Source organism: Mercenaria mercenaria, chromosome 10 (assembly GCF_021730395.1).
Source record: "Mercenaria mercenaria strain notata chromosome 10, MADL_Memer_1, whole genome shotgun sequence".
Classification (NCBI taxonomy): domain Eukaryota; kingdom Metazoa; phylum Mollusca; class Bivalvia; order Venerida; family Veneridae; genus Mercenaria; species Mercenaria mercenaria.
In genome coordinates, this window is record NC_069370.1 from 40854940 (window position 1) to 40881112 (window position 26173).

Here is a 26173-nt window from a genome sequence, read left to right on the forward strand (position 1 = left end):
TTTTTTTGTATAATAGAAATATTGTCCTACCCATGATTTTCTAAGTCTAAAAAGGGCCATCACTCTTGCAAAAAGCAGGATAGAGTTATGTTTCTTGATGTACAGTGTCCACTGTGAAAAACTGTTGCAAGTTTTAAAGCAATAGCTTTAATGGTTTATGAGAAAAGTTGACTTAAACATAATATTCAACCAAGAAAATGATTTTTCTAAGTCCAAAAGGGGCAATAATTATTGCAAAAAGTAGGATGGAGTTATGTTGCTTGCTGTACAGGGTCAGCTTATGATGGTGAACAAGTGTTGCAAGTTTTAAAGGAATAGCTTTGATAGTTTAGGATAAAAGCTGACCTAAACATAAAACTTAACCAAGAAAACTGATTTTCTAAGTCCAAAAGGGGCAATAATTCTTGCAAAAAGCAAGATGGAGTTATGTTTCTTGATGTACAGGGTCTGCTTATGATGGTGAACAAGTATTCCAAGTTTCAAAGCAATAGCTTTGATAGTTTAGGAGAAAAGTTGACCTAAACATAAAACTTAACCAAGAAATCTGATATTTTCTAAGTACAAAAGGGGCCATAAATCTTGCAAAAAGCAAGATGGAGTTATGTTCCTTGCTACACAGGGTCAGCTTATGATGGTGAACAAGTATTCCAAGTTTCAAAGCAATAGCTTTAATAGTTTAGGAGAAAAGCTGACCTAAACATAAAACTTAACCAGGCAACGCCGACGCCGACGCCGACAACCGCTCAAGTGATGACAATAACTCATCATTTTTTTTCAAAAAATCAGATGAGCTAATAAAACCAGTTTTGACCATTATGTCATGTCACAGATAGACCTGTACTTCAATTTTTAATACAGTTAACTCGCCAATAGCTGACCACTGCCAATAGCGGATCACTTGAAAATAAAATGTGAATCTCTCTTAAATGTAGGAGAGTATACAAGATTTTAGTAACACTTAGCAATTCTTAGACAAAAGAAGACAGCGATTTTTTTCCTTCTTTATAAAGGTCCCCTAAAAGGACCTTTTCCCAATTGAAAAATGCAATCTTTTTTCCCAATTATCATCCAAAAATTCCCCAAATGACCAAATTAAGTTTGCATTTTGATGATTGCAGAAGGAAAACTTAACTACATTGACATTCACCATTTAAACAGTTTGTTTGATGCTATTTACATGGAATTAAAGGAAGAAGCATTCTAAATGATGTTATTAATTAACTATAAAAATTCCCAATCCAAGTAAAAACCCCGCTATTTTTCCCAGTTTATCCGGTACCGGACCTTTTCCCAAAAGGGCAAAAAAAATCACTGCCAGATGTATCTAATCTAATGAGTTCGAGTTTCATGAGTAGATAACTCTTGCAACCATGTTTCCTGACTTGGATTTTAGCACTCCTGAATTCTTCAAAGTAGAATATTTTTTAGCATACCTCAAAGTTTCTTCGATAAAACCACACAAATTTGGTACCATTTTGAAGAGTGAAACACACACTTTCATAGGAATAATGTGGTTTTGAATTTTTGATTGACTTCAATGAAAGAATGTGCCATCAAGCAGAGGCAGCAATTCAATCAATACAGGAGATAATCAAAAGGTTGTTTAATCTGCTTAAAAATACAAATCAATGCTTGATTTAATGTTGTAATGGTTTGAACTGGCAAATTAATATAAATAAATAAGGTTCTATGCATCAGTATTTTGTTTTTAGTTTTAATATAGTTGGTGCCAATTAGATTCTATGCATGTTAAAAATATTACTGTGAAAACTAGCGCTATATTCTTTTACCTAGTATCTCCAGTTTGAAATGTAAAACATACTGATTCTCATTACATTCTGCCTTTAAATCTTTATTTCTAATACCACAGTCATGTTTCGTCAGAAAAAATCTATTTTTAAATGGATAGAAAGTACTATAATAAACTAGGATGAAAAGTGATCCTCTATTGGTGAATCGGGACAGGTTTCAATATTTCTTCGTAACTTTAGACATAAAAGATTGATTCAAATAAATCAAACATTTATATGATTGTGAGTAATAATTCTAAGTGTTAGTAAGATTAGGTATCATGAAAATCTAAACATTCTTCACTACATGCTTAAAGTGTAGATTGTAAATATTATCCGCTATTGGCAAGTTAATTAGAGTGGGCAGACCAATGCTCGGCGTAAAAACTACATAATTATTTTAAATCTAAAAACTGATTTAACATTAATTTACTGTACTTCTTTATCGTCAGTTTGTAGAACAATCTGTGAGTATTCAAGCACATCGTTTACACATTTCTAGTCACATGGTGACATAATAGGCGGGAGCTAAAAATAGTACCAGTAAAACCTGAGTGTGCAGTTTGTGCGGAAGTATACCAACACTCGGCGTACGGAATATTAATCTGCAGGTTGTAATTTTGAACTATTTATGCATTAAAGTGAAGTATAAGACATATCTATCACAAGACATAGGTTATATCGATTAACTTATTTTTAAGTACATAAACATGTACGTAAATTACACCTCTCTCTATTCTGCATCTATAAATCAAACAAACATATTTTATACAACAATTATCTTAAGGAATTCATTTGAAGATAATTTGTCACAATTATGTGAGTCTAACTACATGAAATCAATAACTGATGATAGTTGATGAGATATTTCCATTATTTTTGGAAATCTTTTCAAATGTGCCATAACTCCACATAGTATATCAATTACTTGAACAGCATAATTAAGCTACAGAAAAGTGAAGTACAATGGCTCCGTATAAAATGCCGTGATAAGGGTTTATAGTTTAAGTATAAAGAAATAAAATTATTAAAAAGAAAAATGTTTTTTCTCCAAATTTCCGCCCGCAAGGTACTTTTTAATACGTTTTACCAGATAATCTGTTGTAATGAGAAGAGAACACAAAACTGAATGGATTTAAGCCTTGCATCGTCTGCTCTACTGTGACCACGTGACCATACCGGAAATAAACCGCACTTGGATAAAACCACGCGTGATGTAAACAAACGAAATGGGACTCACAAGAGCTGATATTTTAAATATATATTAAGAAATTCCCCGAGAAACATGATATACGCCTTGCGTTGGTATGCGCCGAGCATTGGTCTGTCCACTCTATCTGTAGCAGTTGCTTGTGACTCTGTGCAGGTAACTGGAATCACATACTGGGATTACAGAAACCCTAAAACGGTAAATTTTATTAACCGTCGCTTTGTGAAACTGCGACCCTACTTTAAGAACAGTACGTGCAATGCCCTTCATTAGATCTAGCCTTCTACGTCATCAGACCACTTATTTTGTCATTTAAAGAAACATCAGAATGCTACCTTATTTCCATTTACAAAAAATATTAAGTCGCCTGATCGTGTATACATGGCCGCATCAGCTGTCATCGTAACATGAATAAGAAAACGTCAAAATATATTTTTTTTTTGTTCAACTCCTGCAAGGCTAATGGCGTGGCTATTCTCCGTTACATACTCGTTTACCGTCACATACCGGGTGAACGGCTCTACTACACAAAGTGCTCCAGGCGAGTTTGAGGCTATATACCAATAAAAGAATTTGTTCTTTGTTTCATATAAAATTCAGCTACTTCTGACCAATTTTGTTACAGTTTCTAGATTTTCACTCCGTCGTAGACCTATTTTCCACAAGATATCCATACATTTGCTTCAAGAAAACGAAAAGAAAAAGGAGTGTTGAATAGTATGCAGTGAAATGCAAGTCAACTGAAGTCAGGTACCCTCATATTGCCGCATTTCAGAAAGCGGTCCGCAGAATAAAGACCTACTTTCGTTTTCAAGTAAACAACTCGAAAACATGCGAGTATTAGCATGAAATGTGTCCTATTTTATGTAAAATTCATTCCACGAGTGAAATACTGCCCATGCATTTGGCCCCCGATTTACACGCAAATGCGAGAAAAATGGAAAAATTAGGATCTATTTCTTAGGGACTTCTTTCGATACACCATGGAAGCACATTATGGACCGAATTACTGCATTATAACCTATAAGACATATCTTTTTATCAAATTTCATAACATTTTCATCTCTATTTTCAAGAAAGATGTAATACCGAACATGTTAACAAGTTTCATTGTGAAAATTCGAGATTTTAGAGAAATATAGACATTTAAGTGAGGCCACCCCCTACCCATTTTCTGGGCTAAATTTAGGCTCTGTGGTCGCTTCATTGTAAATTTTGGTAAAGTTTCACCTGTATGCATTATTTTTCACTTTGATTCTGAAATATCATTCGTTCCATCATGAATATGACTCAAATCGACGCATTTTGTGCATTTTCACACATTCTGGAGACAAAATATTGGCCTTTCTATTGCAGAAATTGCTGCCGAAATAGGCGCATCTACTCAAAATATGGTCAAAATTCAATTTTTTTTTCAAATTTAATGATTATTTTGCATTGAAAACATCAATTTATAACATATACAATCGATTTATGACCATGAAGACTAATTGTGATGTGTTTCGAGAAAAGTCTTATTTCAGCTCTTATAAGACATATCTTTTTATCAAATTTCATAACATTTTCATCTCTATTTTCAAGAAAGATGTAATACCGAACATGTTAACAAGTTTCATTGTGAAAATTCGAGATTTTAGAGAAATATAGACATTTAAGTGAGGCCACCCCCTACCCATTTTCTGGGCTAAATTTAGGCTCTGTGGTCGCTTCATTGTAAATTTTGGTAAAAGTTTCACCTGTATGCATTATTTTTCACTTTGATTCTGAAATATCATTCATTCCATCATGAATATGACTCAAATCGACGCATTTTGTGCATTTTCACACATGCTGGAGACAAAATATTGGCCTTTCTATTGCAGAAATTGCTGCCGAAATAGGCGCATCTACTCAAAATATGGTCAAAATTTTTTTTTTTTTTTCAAATTTAGTGATTATTTTGCATTGAAAACATCAATTTATAACATATACAATCGATTTATGACCATAAAGACTAATTGTGATGTTTCGAGAAAAGTCTTATTTCAGCTCTTATAAGACATATCTTTTTATCAAATTTCATAACATTTTCATCTCTATTTTCAAGAAAGATTTAATACCGAACATGTTAACAAGTTTCATTGTGAAAATTCGAGATTTTAGAGAAATATAGACATTTAAGTGAGGCCACCCCCTACCCATTTTCTGGGCTAAATTTAGGCTCTGTGGTCGCTTCATTGTAAATTTTGGTAAAAGTTTCACCTGTATGCATTATTTTTCACTTTGATTCTGAAATATCATTCATTCCGTCATGAAAATGACTCAAATCGACGCATTTTGTGCATTTTCACACATTCTGGAGACAAAATATTGGCCTTTCTATTGCAGAAATTGCTGCCGAAATAGGCGCATCTACTCAAAATATGGTCAAAATTCAAATTTTTTTCAAATTTAATGATTATTTTGCATTGAAAACATCAATTTATAACATGTACAATCGATTTATGACCATGAAGACTAATTGTGATGTGTTTCGAGAAAAGTCTTATTTCAGCTCTTATAGGCTATATACCAATAAAAGAATTTGTTCTTTGTTTCATATAAAATTCAGCTACTTCTGACCAATTTTGTTACAGTTTCTAGATTTTCACTCCGTCGTAGACCTATTTTCCACAAGATATCCATACATTTGCTTCAAGAAAACGAAAAGAAAAAGGAGTGTTGAATAGTATGCAGTGAAATGCAAGTCAACTGAAGTCAGGTACCCTCATATTGCCGCATTTCAGAAAGCGGTCCGCAGAATAAACACCTACTTTCGTTTTCAAGTAAACAACTAGAAAACATGCGAGTATTAGCATGAAATGTGTCCTATTTTATGTAAAATTCATTCCACGAGTGAAATACTGCCCATTTGGCCCCCGATTTACGCGCAAATGCGCGAAAAATGAAAAAATTAGGATCTATTTCTTATAGGGACTTCTTTCGATACACCATGGAAGCACATTTTGGACCGAATTACTGCATTATAACCTATAAGACATATCTTTTTATCAAATTTCATAACATTTTCATCTCTATTTTCAAGAAAGATGTAATACCGAACATGTTAACAAGTTTCATTGTGAAAATTCGAGATTTTAGAGAAATATAGACATTTATGTGAGGCCACCCCCTACCCATTTTCTGGGCTAAATTTAGGCTCTGTGGTCGCTTCATTGTAAATTTTGGTAAAGTTTCACCTGTATGCATTATTTTTCACTTTGATTCTGAAATATCATTCGTTCCATCATGAATATGACTCAAATCGACGTATTTTGTGCATTTTTACACATTCTGGAGACAAAATATTGGCCTTTCTATTGCAGAAATTGCTGCCGAAATAGGCGCATCTACTCAAAATATGGTCAAAATTCAATTTTTTTTTCAAATTTAATGATTATTTTGCATTGAAAACATCAATTTATAACATATACAATCGATTTATGACCATGAAGACTAATTGTGATGTGTTTCGAGAAAAGTCTTATTTCAGCTCTTATAAGACATATCTTTTTATCAAATTTCATAACATTTTCATCTCTATTTTCAAGAAAGATGTAATACCGAACATGTTAACAAGTTTCATTGTGAAAATTCGAGATTTTAGAAAAATATAGACATTTAAGTGAGGCCACCCCCTACCCATTTTCTGGGCTAAATTTAGACTCTGTGGTCGCTTCATTGTAACTTTTGGTAAAAGTTTCACCTGTATGCATTATTTTTCACTTTGATTCTGAAATATCATTCATTCCGTTATGAATATGACTCAAATCGACGCATTTTGTGCATTTTCACACATTCTGGAGACAAAATATTGGCCTTTCTATTGCAGAAATTGCTGCCGAAATAGGCGCATCTACTCAAAATATGGTCAAAATTCAATTTTTTTTTCAAATTTAATGATTATTTTGCATTGAAAACATCAATTTATAACATATACAATCGATTTATGACCATGAAGACTAATTGTGATGTGTTTCGAGAAAAGTCTTATTTCAGCTCTTATAAGACATATCTTTTTATCAAATTTCATAACATTTTCATCTCTATTTTCAAGAAAGATGTAATACCGAACATGTTAACAAGTTTCATTGTGAAAATTCGAGATTTTAGAGAAATATAGACATTTAAGTGAGGCCAGCCCCTACCCATTTTCTGGGCTAAATTTAGGCTCTGTGGTCGCTTCATTGTAAATTTTGGTAAAAGTTTCACCTGTATGCATTATTTTTCACTTTGATTCTGAAATATCATTCATTCCGTCATGAAAATGACTCAAATCGACGCATTTTGTGCATTTTCACACATTCTGGAGACAAAATATTGGCCTTTCTATTGCAGAAATTGCTGCCGAAATAGGCGCATCTACTCAAAATATGGTCAAAATTCAATTTTTTTTCAAATTTAATGATTATTTTGCATTGAAAACATCAATTTATAACATGTACAATCGATTTATGACCATGAAGACTAATTGTGATGTGTTTCGAGAAAAGTCTTATTTCAGCTGTTATAGGCTATATACCAATAAAAGAATTTGTTCTTTGTTTCATATAAAATTCAGCTACTTCAGACCACTTTTGTTACAGTTTCTAGATTTTCACTCCGTCGTAGACCTATTTTCCACAAGATATCCATACATTTGCTTCAAGAAAACGAAAAGAAAAAGGAGTGTTGAATAGTATGCAGTGAAATGCAAGTCAACTGAAGTCAGGTACCCTCATATTGCCGCATTTCAGAAAGCGGTCCGCAGAATAAACACCTACTTTCGTTTTCAAGTAAACAACTAGAAAACATGCGAGTATTAGCATGAAACGTGTCCTATTTTATGTAAAATTCATTCCACGAGTGAAATACTGCCCATTTGGCCCCCGATTTACGCGCAAATGCGCGAAAAATGAAAAAATTAGGATCTATTTATTAGAGACTTCTTTCGATACACCACAGAAGCACATTTTGGACCGAATTACTGCATTATAACCACAAGCCGATTTCGAAAGAATGCAAAGTGATACATACTGAAACGCGGTAGAGTAAAAGTAAACACGTTGCTGTTGAGAAAAGGCACTAGGAAAAGAAAAAAAACATTAGCACTATTTATATTTAGACTATATACTATACTTGTGAGTACCAGACCAGCGGAGGCTTACATTTGTTTTGGTTGTGATCAGCCTATAGGCATGTATTCATCCGCGGGATCAGCCTTACATTCATCCGTTATCATGTCGGAGGGCGTACCATATTCATCTAAACAAAGTAAAGTTATTATAGTTTTGTTTGATACATCTCGACCGTATTTAAGGTAGCAGGGTACACTTAGATTCGAAAATTTTGGGCACGGACAGTCTTACATGTAGCAAGTCGCAATTTTGCACTTCCCTTATGAGCAGAATCAGGGTGGCCATTTTATAAACTGCGTGCATGTTTTGTGCTTTTAATTAATGGCAAGATCAGGATTCTCATACAAGAATAAAGAAAGTTATAAAAACGAAATTTTTACACCATCCATTAAAAATAGCATGCCAAAATCATCAATTTTGCACCTTTTGAACAGCTTGCAATGATCCCGCTGCAAGAACAATGCCCAATTTTATTGAATTTCTCAATTTAATAGTCCTTACTGAACTTCAGGATATAAACGGAATGGGGGCCCATCCAGCTCGTTTTTTTTCACAAAATAGCGGAAATGTTCCCGAGTACCAACCAACAAGCACAGAACCCTTCCATGATTTGAATTTTTCTGCGAAAAGGTGTCTCATTTATTCATACAAAGCTAGCAGCAGTTAGTTTTACAACTTACATCAGAATTTTACATGTACCGGCTGTATAAATTTTCTAAAGAATTAACAATCATTATCTCTCACCTTAATGTGCAGAAATCCAAAATCACGAAGTTCTAATTATTACAAATATTGACGGGGGCCAAAATTCGAAGTGTACCCTGTTACCTTAAATAGTGTGATATATGTGTTGTCTGATGAGTCATTTCCGCGTTCGGGTAGACTTGGTTTATAAAAAGTAGTACCACTATCTAGTTCTATGTCTGAGATAATGGCATATTCTCCGTCATGTTATGGCATCTGCCGATCGTATGTTCTGTTATACATTGAATTATTATGGAATGGATCTTTCTTGTTGCTCTTTTTACTGCAATTGAAAAACGTATATCTCTATACGAGATGTGCCTTGGACAAAGCGAAATTGGATATTTCATTTTTCGGCGACGCCGTCTAAATTCGTTTTCGTTACCTATGCCACGTGACTTCAGTTTGCAAATCAAACTACTTGATAACGCATTATAGATAATTTATCAAAATGGAAGCTTTATGCAACACTCTGCCTGACTGGACGAGAGTGTCAATTTCTTTCACTCTCTTGATTGTGCTACGCTGAGTGAAATGTAAACAAAGCATTTATCCTAAACGACGCTGTTCACAGTTTTAAAGCTAACTTTGGCTCAGTATATTTAGCAAGAATATTGTTATATCTCAAAATGATAAAAACCTGTTCAAATACCAACATATATCAAATTAAAGAAAGAGCTGAATACGGTCTGCGTATCACATGAATAAGGTTGTGATAAGAGTTTTTTATGTAGAGAAGTGCTTTTTAAAAGATTTTCCTTGTTACAATTGTCGTCTGTATATGAAAAGGTTTCTTGCTTTTGTGACTTATTCAGATTGCATATTAAAATGAGTACGTGTTTGCTTTGATATATTTGTTATAAATTATTTAACTGATTTATTATATATGAATATTTTTCTTTAGTATGGTATGCAAATATTGAACTCAGTTGAAATCTGTTTTATTATATATATGCTATATAATGACTGAATCTCATTACACTGAAATGAGGGTACGCTGCATACAGTTTATCTATGTGATATGACTACTGTCAAACTTTGCTTATGAAACAGAAATATTGAAATAATTACAATTGTATGTTTTGCTTAACCTTCACTTTTTTATAGGTGTGACGTCATTGTCCAAAGATTCATGAATAGCGAATGTGCATTTGTTAAAGCGGAATCAGTTGGCCTATTTTAGAAATAAATAAAAATAATAAATAAAAAATCCTTTAATTGATTTTTTCTCATGTATTCTAATCAAACTTGATTTGTAGCATCTTTATTAGGCCCGCAGCCAACTTTGTTCAGCTGGGACATTTAACCCCTTTTAGGGGCTGCGAGAGCTAAAACTAGAAATGCTTTTATACAGCACTCATGAACAGCTTGATGGATCTTTGCAATACTTGGTCTGGAGCATCATTATAAGGTCCTCTTCCAAATTTATTTATATAGAAACTTGGGCCCTATTAGGGATCACTATAGCTAAAGGTAAATATGCCTTTCTTCGCAATAACCACTAAAATGTAATGGATTTTGTGTAACAATATCGTAAGGTCTCCTGCTATTTTATTACAAATGGGAATAGGGACCAATTTAGCTAAAAATATAAACACCTTTAATGACCTCTTCTCATGAACCGCTTCATGAATCTTCATCAAACTACTGCTGTAATTATTCGTCTAAGGATAAACGAAACAAAATTGCAACCCTACGAAACCTTTGCGAAAAATTAAAAGAGAACCATTTAAATTGTTAAAGTGCGGTGTTTAGTTTTGCAATTTGAAAAATGTTAGATGAAAGATGAATGTTAGATGAAAAGTTCATAAACTTCTTTCCTTATTACAATTCGCCGACCATCATTTTTAAAGATATTACTTGTTATCATTATCGCTTGTTTATCTGTTCAAGATTTTCACTTTGAAAGCATGCTATCTGACTTATATATTGATGCAGGAATTCACAGTATGAAGTAACGGTTTTTCCTTCGCGATCCAACGATAAATTAGATAACTGTGTATTATTTTGTCAGTACAGGCGTCCAAACTATTTAAATAAAACAGACCTTTCTCCGCAGTATATATCACGCTTTTCTAAACTTCTAAATAAAACCTGGATGAATTGTAATTCTATGTGCGTCTTATTATACAAATATGATAGCTTTAGCACTACACTGGGTTAGAAATACTTCTTTATTTCATATTTTATATAGTGTTTCTTTTTTAAATACGATGAATTTTTTTTGTACATTCCACTGTTTCTTACAGTGATCTTAACAAAAACAAAATTTGATTTGAACGCGGAAGAAAATATAAATGATAAATACAGAGTTGTCAAAACTGATCTTCAACAAAGACAAACATGTACATGATTATATACCATAAAGTTTACAAGAAACACACGCACAATTAAGTTATTTAAATGTATGAGAATTAAATTTCATAGACCTATTTCTATTAGATAAAAGCGAATCGTATCCCTTTTAATATTTCTTAAATTACTTAAACCACTCTTTTGCATGTGAATGTACAGCAAAACTGTTGGACGTTTTACAGTTCTAAACTTCTTTTTTTTCATAAATCTGAGTCAGTTTTAATTATTACTTTCCTGGATACATGGCTAAATCTTACGTCGTATGTTACATCATATTGATAGTAATATTTTCTTTGAGTCTGTAGCGAGTGGCTTTTTTCAGTACTTTATGCAATTTCATGGCTGATTTCTGTTATAATAATAATAATAACATCTTTATTTATAGAAGGTAGCACATGAAGATGTAGATCAGTACAAAGTACAAATGATACATCTTAATTTTAAATGTGGCCTTCTGAAAAACAATAACATTCAAATACAATTTACACTATCACATAGCCTAATTAATTTCACATTCATCCTTATTAACATCACATTCATTCTTAGACAAATACCCTTAAAAATAAATATTGCCTTTAAGTATCCATTTATACAATTTTCATTTCGGCAATTAATTAGTTATAATAATCAATTATATTATAATGGCATAGTTATAACTGATATAAACAAAGATTCTTTAGACAGTCAACTGCAAGTTATACTTTTTATATTTCTTTTTAAAAGATGTTAGAGAACATGTGGAGCGAATTTCATTTGGTATTGAATTCCAAACATTTGCACCATTGTAACAAAAGGTTTTTTTAACCATAATTTGTAAGATATTTAGGTAAAACTATGTCATTATGAGCAGCAGATCTTAGATTGTATGTTTCATTGCTGGAAAAGTTTAAAATTTCAGAGATATATGAAGGTGTTAAATTGTTACAAGCTTTGTAAATAAGACAGCCCGTGTGGAAGTTACATCTTTCATTAAATGACATCCACCCAAATTCTTTAACGTATCATTTGTTCTTGTTTGTAACGTTTTATTCAAAATTATTCTTGCAGCTCTACCTTGAATTTTCATTATTTTCTTTAAAGAACTCTTATTTCCAGTTTGCACTTTATCTAAATCATAATCTTAATCATACATAGTAGAGTCGTCAGCATAGAGGTCTATATTGCCACTCTTTGAAGCTAAAGCAATATCATTGATATATAACAAGAATAAATGATGGCCAAGAATAGAACCTTGAGAAACTCCAGAGGTTACAAGCATACTTTTAGATTTAATGTTTCCCACTTTTATCATCTGGGTTCTGTTTGGTAGATATGTTTGAAAAATTCAACACTTTTATCTGAAAAATGATAAAGTTTCAATTTATGCAATAAAATGTTATGATCAGCAAGATCAAAAGCTTTTCGTAGATCTAAAAATACCAGAATCTATATCTGAAAGCTATGCTTCTATTAGTCTAGTTAGTGCTGTATGACATGAATGATACTGTCTAAATCCTGATGAGTTTTATGAATGATGTTAGTTTTCTTAAAGAATGAATGGATCTGATTTGTTATGTGTCTCTCAAATATTTTGGACATTGTTGGCAAAATAGATATGAACCTGTAGTTATTTGGGTCTTCTTTATCACCACCTTTGAATATTGGGAGAACGTAAGCCTCTTTGAGAGCATCGGGAAATAAACCATTTGTAATGCTTATGTTTATTATAAAAGCAATCGATGTTGTTATATGGTTACCACAGTAGCGCAATATATTTGGACCGATTCTATCCAATCCTGTTGATTTATGCACATCTAATTTTATTTTTTTAACTCCGAAAGGTGTTATAGGTTCAATAACAAAATATGTATGTGTATTAAGTTTACTATCAATAAAGTCCTTAAGGTTTGAGAAATCTGATTCTACAAAAGCCGTTTTCTTAGTAATATTTGATATTGGAGAAATGTTCATTTAGCATATTTAATATATTAGTCTGCCCCTCTATAACTCGACCATTACTCGTTAACTTAGCCGGTAATACTATGCCCTTGTCTACAGTACACATGTTTGAGATATTTCTAATATTTTTCCAAAGATAGCGTGTGCTTTTGTTTTCTTTTACATCCTGATTGTAAATATCCTTTTTACTTTTCTTATTCATTGATGAAATCCTAATTACGCAGAATTTTATACTTTTTTAAATTCTTTATTCTTATGCAGTTGGTCTCTTCGCATGTTTTATTTCTTCATTAAACCATGCTGGCTGAGTATCACGCTTAACCCTTTCTGTTTTTAAAGGCTCATGTTTTAAAAGAACATCGATTTATAATGTTATAGAATAATTAAAATTGTAAAGACAGGTTGGGGTCATTCATTGTTTTAATAGTATCAAATAGCGATATAGAGAGTTCATTCCTAAAATTTACTTCATCAAATTTTTTAAACGATCTGTAAGTTATAGTTTTATGTGTTTTATTTTGGTTTTTACTTTTTGTATGTTTTAGTGATCTTGTAAAACATACTGGGAAGTGATCACTTATACTATAAGCGGGTACTAATACTTCAGTAATTAGATCGTATCTAGTTCTGTAAATGTGATCAATGACAGAAAAGCTGTCCTTTGTAACACGTGTCGGTAAGTTGACTAATTGTGTCAAGCCAAATTTCAATAACACATCTTGCCATTTTTTATTAACAAAATGGTCTGATATTTTGTTAGGTATGTACTTAATATTAATGTTCCCAAGAATATGAGTTTCGAAATTTAAGCGATCAACTTTATCTAGTGTCTGTTCAAAAGTGTCTATCCTTAATTGACTTGGTGGTTTCTGTGTCTATGTTGTTTTGGATTTTCTCGCTGTCTGTTAATATGTAGATAAATGAGCCGCGCCATGGGAAAACCAACATAGTGCGTTTGCGACCAGCATGGATCCAGGCCAGCCTGCGCATCCGCGCAGTCTGGTCAGGATCCATGCTGTTCGCTAACAGTTTCTTAATAGCAATAGGCTTTGAAAGCGAACAGCATGGATCCTGACCAGACTGCGCGGATGCGCAGGCTGGTCTGGATCCATGCTGGTCGCAAAGCCACTATGTTGGTTTTCTCATGGCGCGGCTCAAATACAAACTGCTATAACTACAAAACCTAGTACAGTACCAAAAACAACAATTGTTGGAATAAGAATGTGGCTGACATCATCTGTAAAATGTAAACATATGTTTTCTTAATCAAACAAAGTTACTCGGCATTTAGAAATAAATTTCTTTTTTTTTTTAAAATGTCTGCAGTATTTTTGTTAAATAGCATTTTCTAGCTTGCTATATTTATTGAAAAGGGTCGAAGAGAATGAGACGATGCCGAGAAGACACTACTTCCGTATCTTGTAGCATTTATAATGGTAATATTTATTTATTTATTTTAATGTGTTTAACGTCGCACCGACACAATTATAGGTCATATGGTGACTTTCCCCAGGTGCCCCTCCATGCATTATTTCATCACGAGCGGACACCTGTGTAGAACCACCGATTTTACGTAAGCCAGCTGGATGACATGCTCACATGAAGAATTCAATGCCCCGAGTGAGGCTCAACCTACATCGAAGACTTATTTTCATATTTTCCAATGTCATATGTACAGTCTATGCCAAACCTGAGGGTAATGAAGTTTGAAATTTGACCCCCAACTGTGGGCGAATAGTGTTAAGACTACCGTAGGTTATAAATGCACCAGTTCGATCTCATGTAGTGCCATAAAGGTTACACGTTCGAACACTTGCGAAATACGTTGTAATAAATGTACATTATCACCTTCGCTGAAAATTCGCTCATTACCAACCCGTGCTTTGATTAACAATTTGTATTAGCTATTTGAGGTGTTATTTCCAATTAGTATTTTCCTAACCAGAAATCAAAGCCAAGGTTGCTAATAAATGAATATTTGGGGAAAAAAAGATAATTTTGCTGGTATTCTTTTTCGCGTAAAACGGTCCAAATTCTACGTACCCCTTTGTTTGCAAGATACTGCTGTGAGTTTTAGCCATTCACGCATTTGTAATTCAAGATATTTATTTTTTGTGACATTTTAAAATTGGTTTGAGATCATTCAAAGCATACACTACTTCGCAGAAATTATAATATATTACATAAATGTGTCCATATATCGAAAGTGTGTTAAAAGTTTCGTTTAGTATACTATTGTAGAACCGCATTAAAGACACCAATAAGGTCATAGTTGCTATTGTAGAAACTACACAAGGAAGAGTTGTACTAAACAAGGTGGAGTTGCTATTGAAGAAACTACACAAGGCAGAGTTGTACTAAACAAGGTGGAGTTGCTATTGAAGAAACCAAACAAGAGTTGTACTAAACAAAGTGGAGTTGCTATTGAAGAAACCAAATGAATATGGGCAGAGTCAGTATAATAGAAAATAAACAAGGCGGAGTTGTTACATAGAAAAATAAACAAGACAGGGTTACTGTTGTAGAAACTAAACCAGGCAAGATTAATATTAGAAAAACTAAACAAGGCAGAGTTACTATTGTAGAAAATAATCAGAAGCTACTGCTGTAGAAACTAAGGTAGAAAGAATTACTTAAATTTACTATAGCAGGAAAATAATCAAGACAGGGTTACTTTGTAGAAACTAAATAAGGCGTAAGTCAGGCAGTTACTATTGTAGAAACGTATTAAGGAAGAGTTACTGTTATAGAAACTAAATAAAATTAAGACGCAGTTACTATTGTAAAAGTAGCCTATTTAAAACAGGTTGACTATAAGAACAAAGTACTTAAGAAATAATTACCACCCTTCATTAATGTTGTTGTTTGATATAACGTGGTTGTTGCTGAAAAAAAGCAATATACATGTATTTCATTTCATATATACATTCCTGTTGAATGTAATTGTTCACATGCATCAGTATGTTAAGGCTAGAAACGAACAAGTACAGATCGAATGAATAAAAGTATTTATTAATTTATTAAACAGAAGTAAAGATATGAAATTGTATTTGTGTACTTAAGCCACTATTTTTTTTTGTTTATTTGGCGTTCACTCATTTTTAGTGGTCTACACAAATAACCAGATTTAAGCAGTCGTTTATTGTAATTATTGGATCTAAACCATTCATGATGGAAGGGCTTTCATTATCTCACATTGCCTTGTAAGAAAATGGAGTAAATTTAAGACTGCGGGCATTTGAATTCATCTCAAGCGTGGTTTTCGGCTGTATTTTATCCGAGTCGAAACCATTCTGTTTGTTTTGTACGCGAATGCCCTGTTAGCACCGATGATTTACACAGAACTTCAGAAGGCAAAGTATGAGGCATGAAATAATGTTTTATTGTAAGGAATCGTGTGTAACTGGATCAAGCAGACAAGGGGGTTGAATTTGAAGGGCGTAGGAATTCACAAGTGAGTGAAATTCTGGATTATTTTTGTTTAGAAAAAAAAACATTTTGAAATTAAATATATGTTATACACAGATTTTATTGACTGCAGGATAAATAGAATATTAGGTTACTGTCTTTCTTAACTTAAGTTTATCCACCGAGTTGGAGAAAGGTTTATCCACCCGAGGCTAGCTTGCGATTCTCTATTTATTGCCACTAGAGATCTAGTACCACGAGAATATATAGGGGAACAGGCTACTCTGAAAAAGACTTATTGACAAGACTTCAGCAAGATATTCTTATAAATAAGCAAAAACATTGTGAAGAATGTAGTAAACCCTTGCAACGCTTTTAAATAATGCAGAAAATATACATTCTTCTTGCATTTCTATCTATATTTAACTCTTTTTTTTTCACCCACTTTAGCACGTTTCAGTCTCACATATTATATTCTATGCCAAACTTGGAAGAAATGAACAAGCTGAAAAACTTCACCCAAACTGTAGGCGAGTAGCTATAAACACATAACAGAAAAATGGGGAAAAAGTTTTGTGCAATGCATGAAAGCATCGCGATTTTTGCGATTTCTTAGTATGTAAAGATGAATTTAATATATAGATGGACAAGAGAAAGTAAATTTTACTGACTGATGAATTCTTTCAAGCAGAGCGGTTGCAAGAATTCTTCACAGTCTTCAGCTGTAAATGTTATTGCCCCGCTTATCATCTCTGCCGCGATACATAATATAGGTCGTTCTCCAGGTTCTGTTGTGTCAGATTTTGTTGTATAATCTATAATCTGTAGCTCATTGTAACATTCTGTGTCACTTTGCTGTGGTCTTCCAGAGCATACGCACGTTCTCTGAAGAATAAGTATTGCGTCATTTACATTGTACTAGTATATACAGATATTAGTATTTTTGTTTAGGCAATATTTATAACCTTTTCATTGTGCGTTATTCTGGTGAGTGCGTGAGGACCAAACAATTGACCAAAAATTTGAGATGCGTTGCTTAGCCACCCCCCGCCCCCACACCCACCCCTCAAACGATTACTTTTATCAACTCTGACTCTTCTTTTAATTTACATTAATGGAAAAAAACAACTCTTTGATCTTATAAAATAGTTTAAAGTCGCTGATACTCCACGCGCAGATGGCATATACTACTCATGATAGAGCACAAAGTCTTGAATAAAAAGGAAGAAAATCGTCGAAAGCTCCGCGTAAAATTTCAGTTTCATGTTCTATCAAGTAGCAAGTAGTCATTTACTGAGGTCACATGAATGATATTTTCCCAGCTGAAAGCATTTGAAAACTATAAATATCAAATGAACTAGGGTTATACTGGCTTTGTTTATTATTATTATTATTATTATTATTATTATCATCATTTAATCTATTTTCTATATTTTTATTGGTTTAGAGTTACACTGACACACTTTCATGTCATATGACTAGTTTTCCTGCTTTTGATGATGATGAAAGACCCTCAGATTCCCCTACGTGCGTTGTTTTAAATACGGACGGGCTCCTGGGTAGACCCACCTTCGATCTTCCGTATGTCAGTTGGATGTCACTAGAAGATTTTTTCACCCCAAACGAGGTTTCGGACCGACATCAGTGACGGTCAAGTGATTCGAAGCCAGCACCCTGAACCACTTGGCCACGGAGGCCTTTTTTCTTCGTTATGGAGAGATCATGTTAATACAATGTAGCCTATGTGGAACAAATAAAAGACTGTGGTAAGCTTTCCGTTATGGCTGACTGGTATACCGGGGAATGAAAACATGCAGAAAGGTATTTGCCCTTCAGAAAGCTTAGACTGTAATTTGTAATCGTAGAGTAGAATGATTTGAGAAAAAAAATGGCATCTTATCATTTTGTTCAAAAAGGACATCTGATCAACTTTTGTCACAACAAAGATTGAAAACCGTTTACTGTGTTAGCTGACAACCGCAATGCACATTCAATTTACTGTTGTTTTTTATTCTTTCTTTTTTTGCGGAAAACAGTTAAAGGTATTTTCCCAAGGTAGCTGTGACGTTTCTAAAACTGATCCATGAGGTCGATAAGCCGAGGACAACAGTTCTCAATGTTTCGACCAATGAAATGAAGTTTTAGTTTCTTACTCAGTTAATTTCAATTATTGTCCAATAACGGCAATTTAGTTCCGAAATAAACTAATTTGTGTAAACAACTGATGTAGAATGAACAGTGCTTCGAGCAGCACCTTTGCGCATCTCTGCTGCGCATAATTAACAGTTTCTCGCACAGGCAGCAGCTGAAATTGTGTTTACCCATCATGCCGGATTAGTAAAATATGCAGAAAACAAATTATACTGTTTATGCAGAGCGTTCAATGTTGATGTAGCATTAATGTGTTTAACAGTGTTTCGCTTTGCTATAGATTAGGTAGTTTTTTTTTTACAGAAGGAGATTTCTTGAGCCTAAACGCCAAATGATAGCATCTTGACCTTTAGCCTTCTAAACTTCTAAAATGGACTGTTCCATCATTACATTTTGGGCAGTACCATTTATTATTCGAAGGGGTGTGCACTGAAAATTTACTGACTGAATAGCAAACAGTGCATACCATGATCGCACAGGCAAATTAATAGTCCGGAATTTATCTAAAAAAGGAGGACGACTTACATTTGAGCCAACGTATAATCTAGTCACATTCTTGCTGTTTAAACACTCGTTCGAACATTGACTTAAGCTATCTTTCCCAAGACTGCAATTCTAGTTTTTCCTGGAAACATCTGAAAAATAATATTCTCGCTATGACTATCATGCTAATAAAGATCTTACTACCTTTAGTATCAGTTTCGTCCATCAAAATGATAGGCTTTATAGTGTAACCTACACTGTAAGAGCTAGATACTGTTATTTTCACCCCAATGGCCTCACGCGCAATCCTAACATTTGGCCTCATAAAGGCCACCCATAGCTTAAGTTTTATTTAATTTTCTTTGTCCCAAATGGAGTTATTGTGTGGACACCATGTTTGATGGTTTCGGTCAGAGTAACCTACTTGCTCTACTCATATATGTCTGCCAATATATCTTTTTGAATTATTTAAGCATACATCGTGTACGCTACTAACCTTTAGATATTTGCTTAACCAGCACTGATTTCGTCCATGCCGATGTTTAGTTGATCTTTTTGCCAAATTTTCTTCCTCGAATCTGGCTGTAAGTAAACCGTTTTCCGTATACAGGGTGGCATGGCATATCCAAAGTCTCGTTCCAGGTTGCGCTGCAATATTCATCTTTAAAGAGATAAGCATATTAATTATGACAACAAAACAAACACTTTTATTTGTATATTCAGTCGGTAAAAGTTACGCTTGTTCATAGTAAATGTGACACCTAACGACTGATGGTAAATATAACACTCAATGTCGTGAACACAAAAGTGATTTCTTTGTAAAATTAGCGACAAAACGTACTTGTTTCATTAGAGAAAATTGAATATGATCTGCATCGAAGTGTCGTTTATATACCTATCTATTAGAGACACACATTAAAAGCATTAATTTGTACATGCTGTTTGAATAAATGTGTCACCGTACATTTCGTTCGATCAATGCAGCAGATCCACGCAGGTTGGCAACAGTCAATGACCACATCTCCACCACAAGTGTTTTTCTTCTTTTCCATTGTGCCGCATCTATTTGCAACATTTATGAAAGAAATGGCTTTCTCTTTCCGACTAGCACTGAAGACATTTCTACTTTCATCCACAGACCTAAAATATAAATAATGATATTCATTGATTATACGTTAACTCGTCACATTACATTTTTTACCTGACCTAAGCTTATATCATACTGAAAGGTAAGTCATTGGTATAAGTGCTTATATATTTATAATGGAGAACAATAATGAGGTGACTCCTGGACACCACTTTTTACGCGATATATTTAGTCATTCATCAACAGCAGCTTAATACTATATCCCAGTTTTGACCACTTTTCGGCCTGTCCCTAGCATAGGTGTGTATATTGCAAGCTATTTTGCAAAATCAGTGCGGACTGTACACTTGCGCACAAAGTCTGAAGTAAAAGAACTAGCCTAAGCGGGTAAGTGTGGATTTTAAAACACGAAATCTTATTGTACTGAGTGGTATCTTTTTACATTTTCCAGTAGCTTCAATGTAAGTTAGGTTATGCGAATTTATCTGACAAAAAACAAAACAAAACAAAACAAAAAACAATGATCTAAGTTTCATAGAACCTCATATTAGTTTTAGATGGAGCACGTGCACACAGCATAGCTGTATACATTTTGCAATAATTTTTGATAAGCCAGCCGTGCTTTCTTTATGTGTGTGATGAAAATATAGTAAAAAAGATGAACATTTTTATGTGCGGTTCGATTTCATAAAATGCAAGTAAGATACGTTAAAATAAGATAAGTTATGCTGATAAAATTTTGATAAATTCACAACAACAAATCACGTAAATCGATGTATGCGCAATAAGGTACTTTGAAGCATAATACATCGTGAACGTGTTTGTTTACACATAGTGCTTACCGAGTGGGACATTAGAAAAACAAGAGCACCGCCTTGCTGGTGCAGACGCTCATCTGATTTTTTTGTCTCTGTATAATAGAAATATTGTCCTAACCATGATTTTCTAAGTCCAAAAGGGGCCATAATTCTTGCAAAAAGCAATATAGAATTACGGTACTTGCTGTGCAAAGTCAGCTTTTAATGACGAATAACTGTTCCAAGTTTTAAAGCAATAGCTTTAACAGTTTAGGAGAGAAGCTGACCTAAACACAAAACTTATAAAAGAAATCTGATTTTTTATGTCCAAAAAGGACCATAATTCTTGCAAAAAGCAGAAAAGAATTATGTTTCTTGCTGTACACAGTAAGCTTTTGATGGTGAACAAGTGTTGCAAGTTTCAAAGAAATAGCTTTGATAGTTTAGGAGAAAAGTTGACTTAAAAAGGAAACTTAACCAAGAAATCCGATATTTTCTATGTCCAAAAGGGGCCATAATTCTTGCAAAAAGCAGGATGAAGTTATGTTTCTTGCTGTACAGAGTCAGCTTTAGATGATGAACAAGTGTTGCAAGTTTTAAAGCAATAGCTTTGATAGTTTAGGAGAAAAGCTGACCTAAACACGAAACTTAACCAGGCAACGCCAACGCCGACGCCGATCAAGTGATAACAATAACTCATCATTTTTTTTACAAAAAAAATCATATGAGCTAATGAATGAAGTTATAGCCTAGAAAAAGTGAGTAGTTAATAAATATTTATTGTACTGGACATGCTATTTGGCTATAGGTTTGATGTGGAATAAACTTTGACTGTTTATTTAGCCAAAGGAGGTCGGTTAGAAAACTGAAAACTGTCGTCAGTTATGTAACGTATCTTACGCATTATAACGTATATTATGAAAGATTAACACATTATTTATACATGTAATCTATGATTTCAAATTATGAAAATGTAGGTTAATAAACTTTTTCTAGTGTAGATCTAGACAAAACATAACCTAATCAGACGTGTTTTCCTCTATTGAGTATGCTGAACAAGGCCAGTTACATAACGTATCTTACAAAAATCATAATGTATCTTACGAAAATCATAATGTATCTTACGAAAATCATAACGTATCTTACGAAAATCTGTTGTTCTATCATAAAGCGTAGCAATGGAAGTAAAACTCATATGTTTACAACAGAATCTGTACATCTACATTACTATCACCAGTGATATCAACAATGCAGAATTTAAGGCAGAAAGAATAGAGATGAGGAGTGAAGAAATCTGATCTTAGGACAAAGAGTTAAAAACGAATCCCATATGGCCAGTAAACACATTAAAAACACCAACAAACACAGCGAGACAGGAATAGAATATAATTATAAGATATATGAAAGAGCCCTACAGAGAGATAAAATTTGATGTTCTATACTATATATTATAAATTTAAAAGAACCTGAAATTCAGTCAATTGTAATTGTGTAAAACGTCTGATCATGTTTGGATTTTCTTAAGATAGGATTTATGAATGAGATCGCGACAATGATGATGTATTCTTAAAATAGTTGAAAAGAAAAACATTACCTGTGTATTGTCTAAAAGTAAATTCCATGAACATGTAATGTCTAATGCTGAATTGTTTGAATTGTTTACCTTTTTCTTGGTTTTGTGTGTGTTAGTGAAGGTGATCAATATTTTAAACAAGTGAGAGAAAAAATATTTCACCGTTTATATAAATGGTTTTGGATTATGATTTTTTTCGTATTAGACATTAATCATCATAGATAGATGTATCATTTCTTAAAAATATTAAAACTTTTAGAAATTGAAAGTAGTAAGTTTTAAAAATTTCACCACTCAGATCTGTCAAATATAAAATAGTTTACTTTTATTACAAAATTTCTTATTGAATTGTTCATTAAGCCATTTCTAATAGAACGTTCTATTGAAAAACACGAAAACAAAATTTTGCAACATATTTGGGCCTTGGGAAAATCAATATCATTCAATATAACGCATCTTACACTATACCTTCTGAATGTCTTTTTCTTATATTCTGGAACAAAATCTAGGGCCTGTTTGGGTCCACTGACTTCAGATGTTGACGTTTTTTATCAAATAAAAACACTCAAAAACCATTTGAAGATTGGTATTTTTCAACTATTTTTATTTCTGAATTTAACGAGTTAACGTAGAACCAATGTATTAAGTCGCTAAAGATTTTACTCAAAGGAAAACATATTCGAGGCGCGCCATGAGAAAACCTACACAGTGGCTTTGCGACCAGCGTGGATCCAGACCAGCCTGTGCATCCGCGCAGTCTGGTCAGGATCCATGCTGTTCCCTAACAGTTTCTCTAATTGCAATAGGCTTTGAAAGCGACCACTATGTTGGTTTTCCCGTGGTGCGGCTCATTTTAATCTAAATATTTGATACATGCATTCCATGAATGGTCTTGCACTGAGCGGTAACTTTCCTGTATACTAGTCTTAACTAAATTATCATTTTGATATCTAAAAATATATTTCAAAATATCAGTAAAGCATTAAAAGATATCTCAGAATGTGTGTGAGTTTATTATATCATTAATTCGATTTATAGATATCAATCTTTCGTACACAATAGTATTATTGTACAAGTTTTGCTTACTTACTGATATCATAAAATCGAGTTTAACATATCCAAAAACACACTTAATGTTTGGATATAAATAATTCACGTTATGAAATAAAATATTAAGATACCTAAACCTCAGTTAATGAGGACATTACAAGATAGGGAATTTTATATATAATAAATACGATTTACTCTATCTGCTCGTTTGAGGCGTGGATTGCGCGCCCAAAAAAAAGTCTTTCAAATGCTATAATCTCGAAAACGCAAACATTTACAAAGTTGAATATGTATCAGACATTTGAATATGTATTAGACATTTGAATAAAATATGAAATGTCCTTTCCTCGAAAACTTACCTTCCTAATTTTCTGCACACTTCCTCTAAGTTCTGTGACGTATCCGCACACAAGTTTACCCTTTCGCCCTGATAACTGACCTCAATAAAGCCCTCTTTGTCTATACGGCCACCAGTAAGCGTCCAGTCAGAACATGCGTCTTCTGTAAGCAGAAACATTTTATGTAACTTGAGTTACTTGTTCTAGGTGTTTTATATTTCGGACAAGACCATTTCTTCAATTCATCAAATGTCTCGTTTGAAGTTTTTATTTCATGAATATAAACGATAGACACTCTTATGCTAAAAAGAATGCATTTTGTTTTGTTTTTTTCCATGGTTGTGAAATACATTTTTTAAAAAAAAACGATGTATGGAACATTGATTTGAACTTTTGTCTAAAGGGTAGCAAACATTTTCACAATATTACCAAAAATAATTGAAACTCACAAGTATAAGTAACTGTTTGAAATATATAAAACAAATATATACTGGAGTTTGAAGGTATTTACAAGGTCATGTTAAAGGTAGTGTTCTTAGTATAAATACCAAAGGCTAAAAAATCAGTAATCATGTAATAACTTATTTCACTTCATCGATTTTTGTTTCTTTTCATATGTATACATTTGTATGTGTGACATCACATTTAATGTCTTTTTGACCCTTTGGCCTTGATTATATCCTTGAGCATGACCTTGACAACTGAAAAACATATAACATTTGTTTATACATTCTCAGTGTAAATATATTATGTGTGGTCCTGTCACATTTGCTCTTCTTAAATACTGGGAAGCCTCATCTTTAAATAAATTGAAATAGTAGAACATAATGTTTTGAATTTTACATAGTATTTTTCAGTCTTATGTTAAATGTTTCGAATCTTTGGTGTACATGTGACGAAGATCCCACATGAAATGAAAGAAAAAACAATTAAAAAATCCAAAACAAGCAATTAGAACATGTATTGGGATACTAAAGGACAAGGAAAGCCTAACAATATGTCAGTTACGTTCATATGAAAGCCATCCTCAAGCCTTTCACAACGCTGAAAATATTTTTAAAATCGGACTACTATTGAAAGAGATATGGCAGTTTGGAATTTAAAAAAGTTGTTGATCATGGAGGCAGCCATTTTGTGTGTTTATGACGTCATTTTCACACTGCTGAATTCTTTATTTAGCAAATAGCCTTTAAAATAGATTAATTTTATATGTTTCTCGAGTGTAAGATGTAAAACATGGTAATTTCTTTCATTATAGCTAGAAAAAATAGAGAAATTATTTTATAGAAATAAGTAAATACAATAGTGAGTAGGTTATAGGAAAAAGATGTTTCCTTTTGTGAAGAAAGCACCAAACTTTGTATGTAACTATTTTGAAGTATGCTGAATTCAAAAAAAGGAGGAGACACGCAGTTTGCTAACCTTAATTATCTTAAAATGAGGCCCCAAAAAGGGACCTATATTTTATTTATTTTAATCATATAGTTTTGAAATCAATGTCGAAAAGGTTAATTTATAACCTAAATTAGTAACTATTATTGACATAATATTTATTTAGTTACATTTTATACACATTTAATATACAGAACACTGACAAATGACATAGATGAGGCCCTAAAAGGGGAAATTGTTTAAAAATTTCATTAACATGATTACTTTATTTTTAAGTGTGAATATTATATCACTCAGGTAAACAAAACTAATTTTACTATTAATAATATCAAATTATTTAAACATTCTTTGCATTTTGAGGTTCATTAAGGGTATTTTATAAAACAAGTTCACATAATACGTACATACTGTAATTCATATAATCGATTTTACAGTACTTATACTGTACATGGGGTACCGATAGTTAAATTTCCCTATGGATATTATTATTATGCATTCAGATGAGCAGCTAAAGAAGGGATTATTTTGTGTTTTTCTTGTAATTCAATATCTCTAATTTAAATTCCTGTAAAACGTATTATACAAAACATATTAATTTATATGTTTTTCAAGACAATTAATGACTTCAAGCTAAAACATACTATCATTATAATGCTTTCTTTAAAACTGTTAACAAAAGAAAATGGAATGTGAACTAAATGTATTGTATTTATTATTTCTAA

At 32.9% G+C, this 26173-nt stretch overlaps 1 protein-coding gene across 3 annotated transcripts in view; it reads right to left on the reverse strand.

The window, feature by feature from the left end:
• The window catches only part of LOC123561824 (xanthine dehydrogenase/oxidase-like), a 96121-nt gene that overhangs the window by 66000 nt on the left and 3948 nt on the right, over positions 1–26173 (reverse strand). Inside the window, exons 2-7 of one of the 3 annotated variants that reach the window (XM_053552895.1) lie at positions 24081–24222; positions 20179–20354; positions 19711–19875; positions 19257–19366; positions 17252–17465; positions 16016–16057 (exon numbers count right to left, since the gene is read on the reverse strand). Coding sequence is in view for 1 of the 3 variants with exons in the window: in XM_053552894.1 (XP_053408869.1) it covers positions 3336–3401 (66 nt within the window). In the remaining 2 variants the exon portion in view is untranslated. Of the gene's footprint in view, positions 1–3335; positions 3495–16015; positions 16058–17251; positions 17466–19256; positions 19367–19710; positions 19876–20178; positions 20355–24080; positions 24223–26173 lie in introns of those variants that run through there. The other 2 variants (XM_053552896.1, XM_053552894.1) reach the window with 2 other exon arrangements.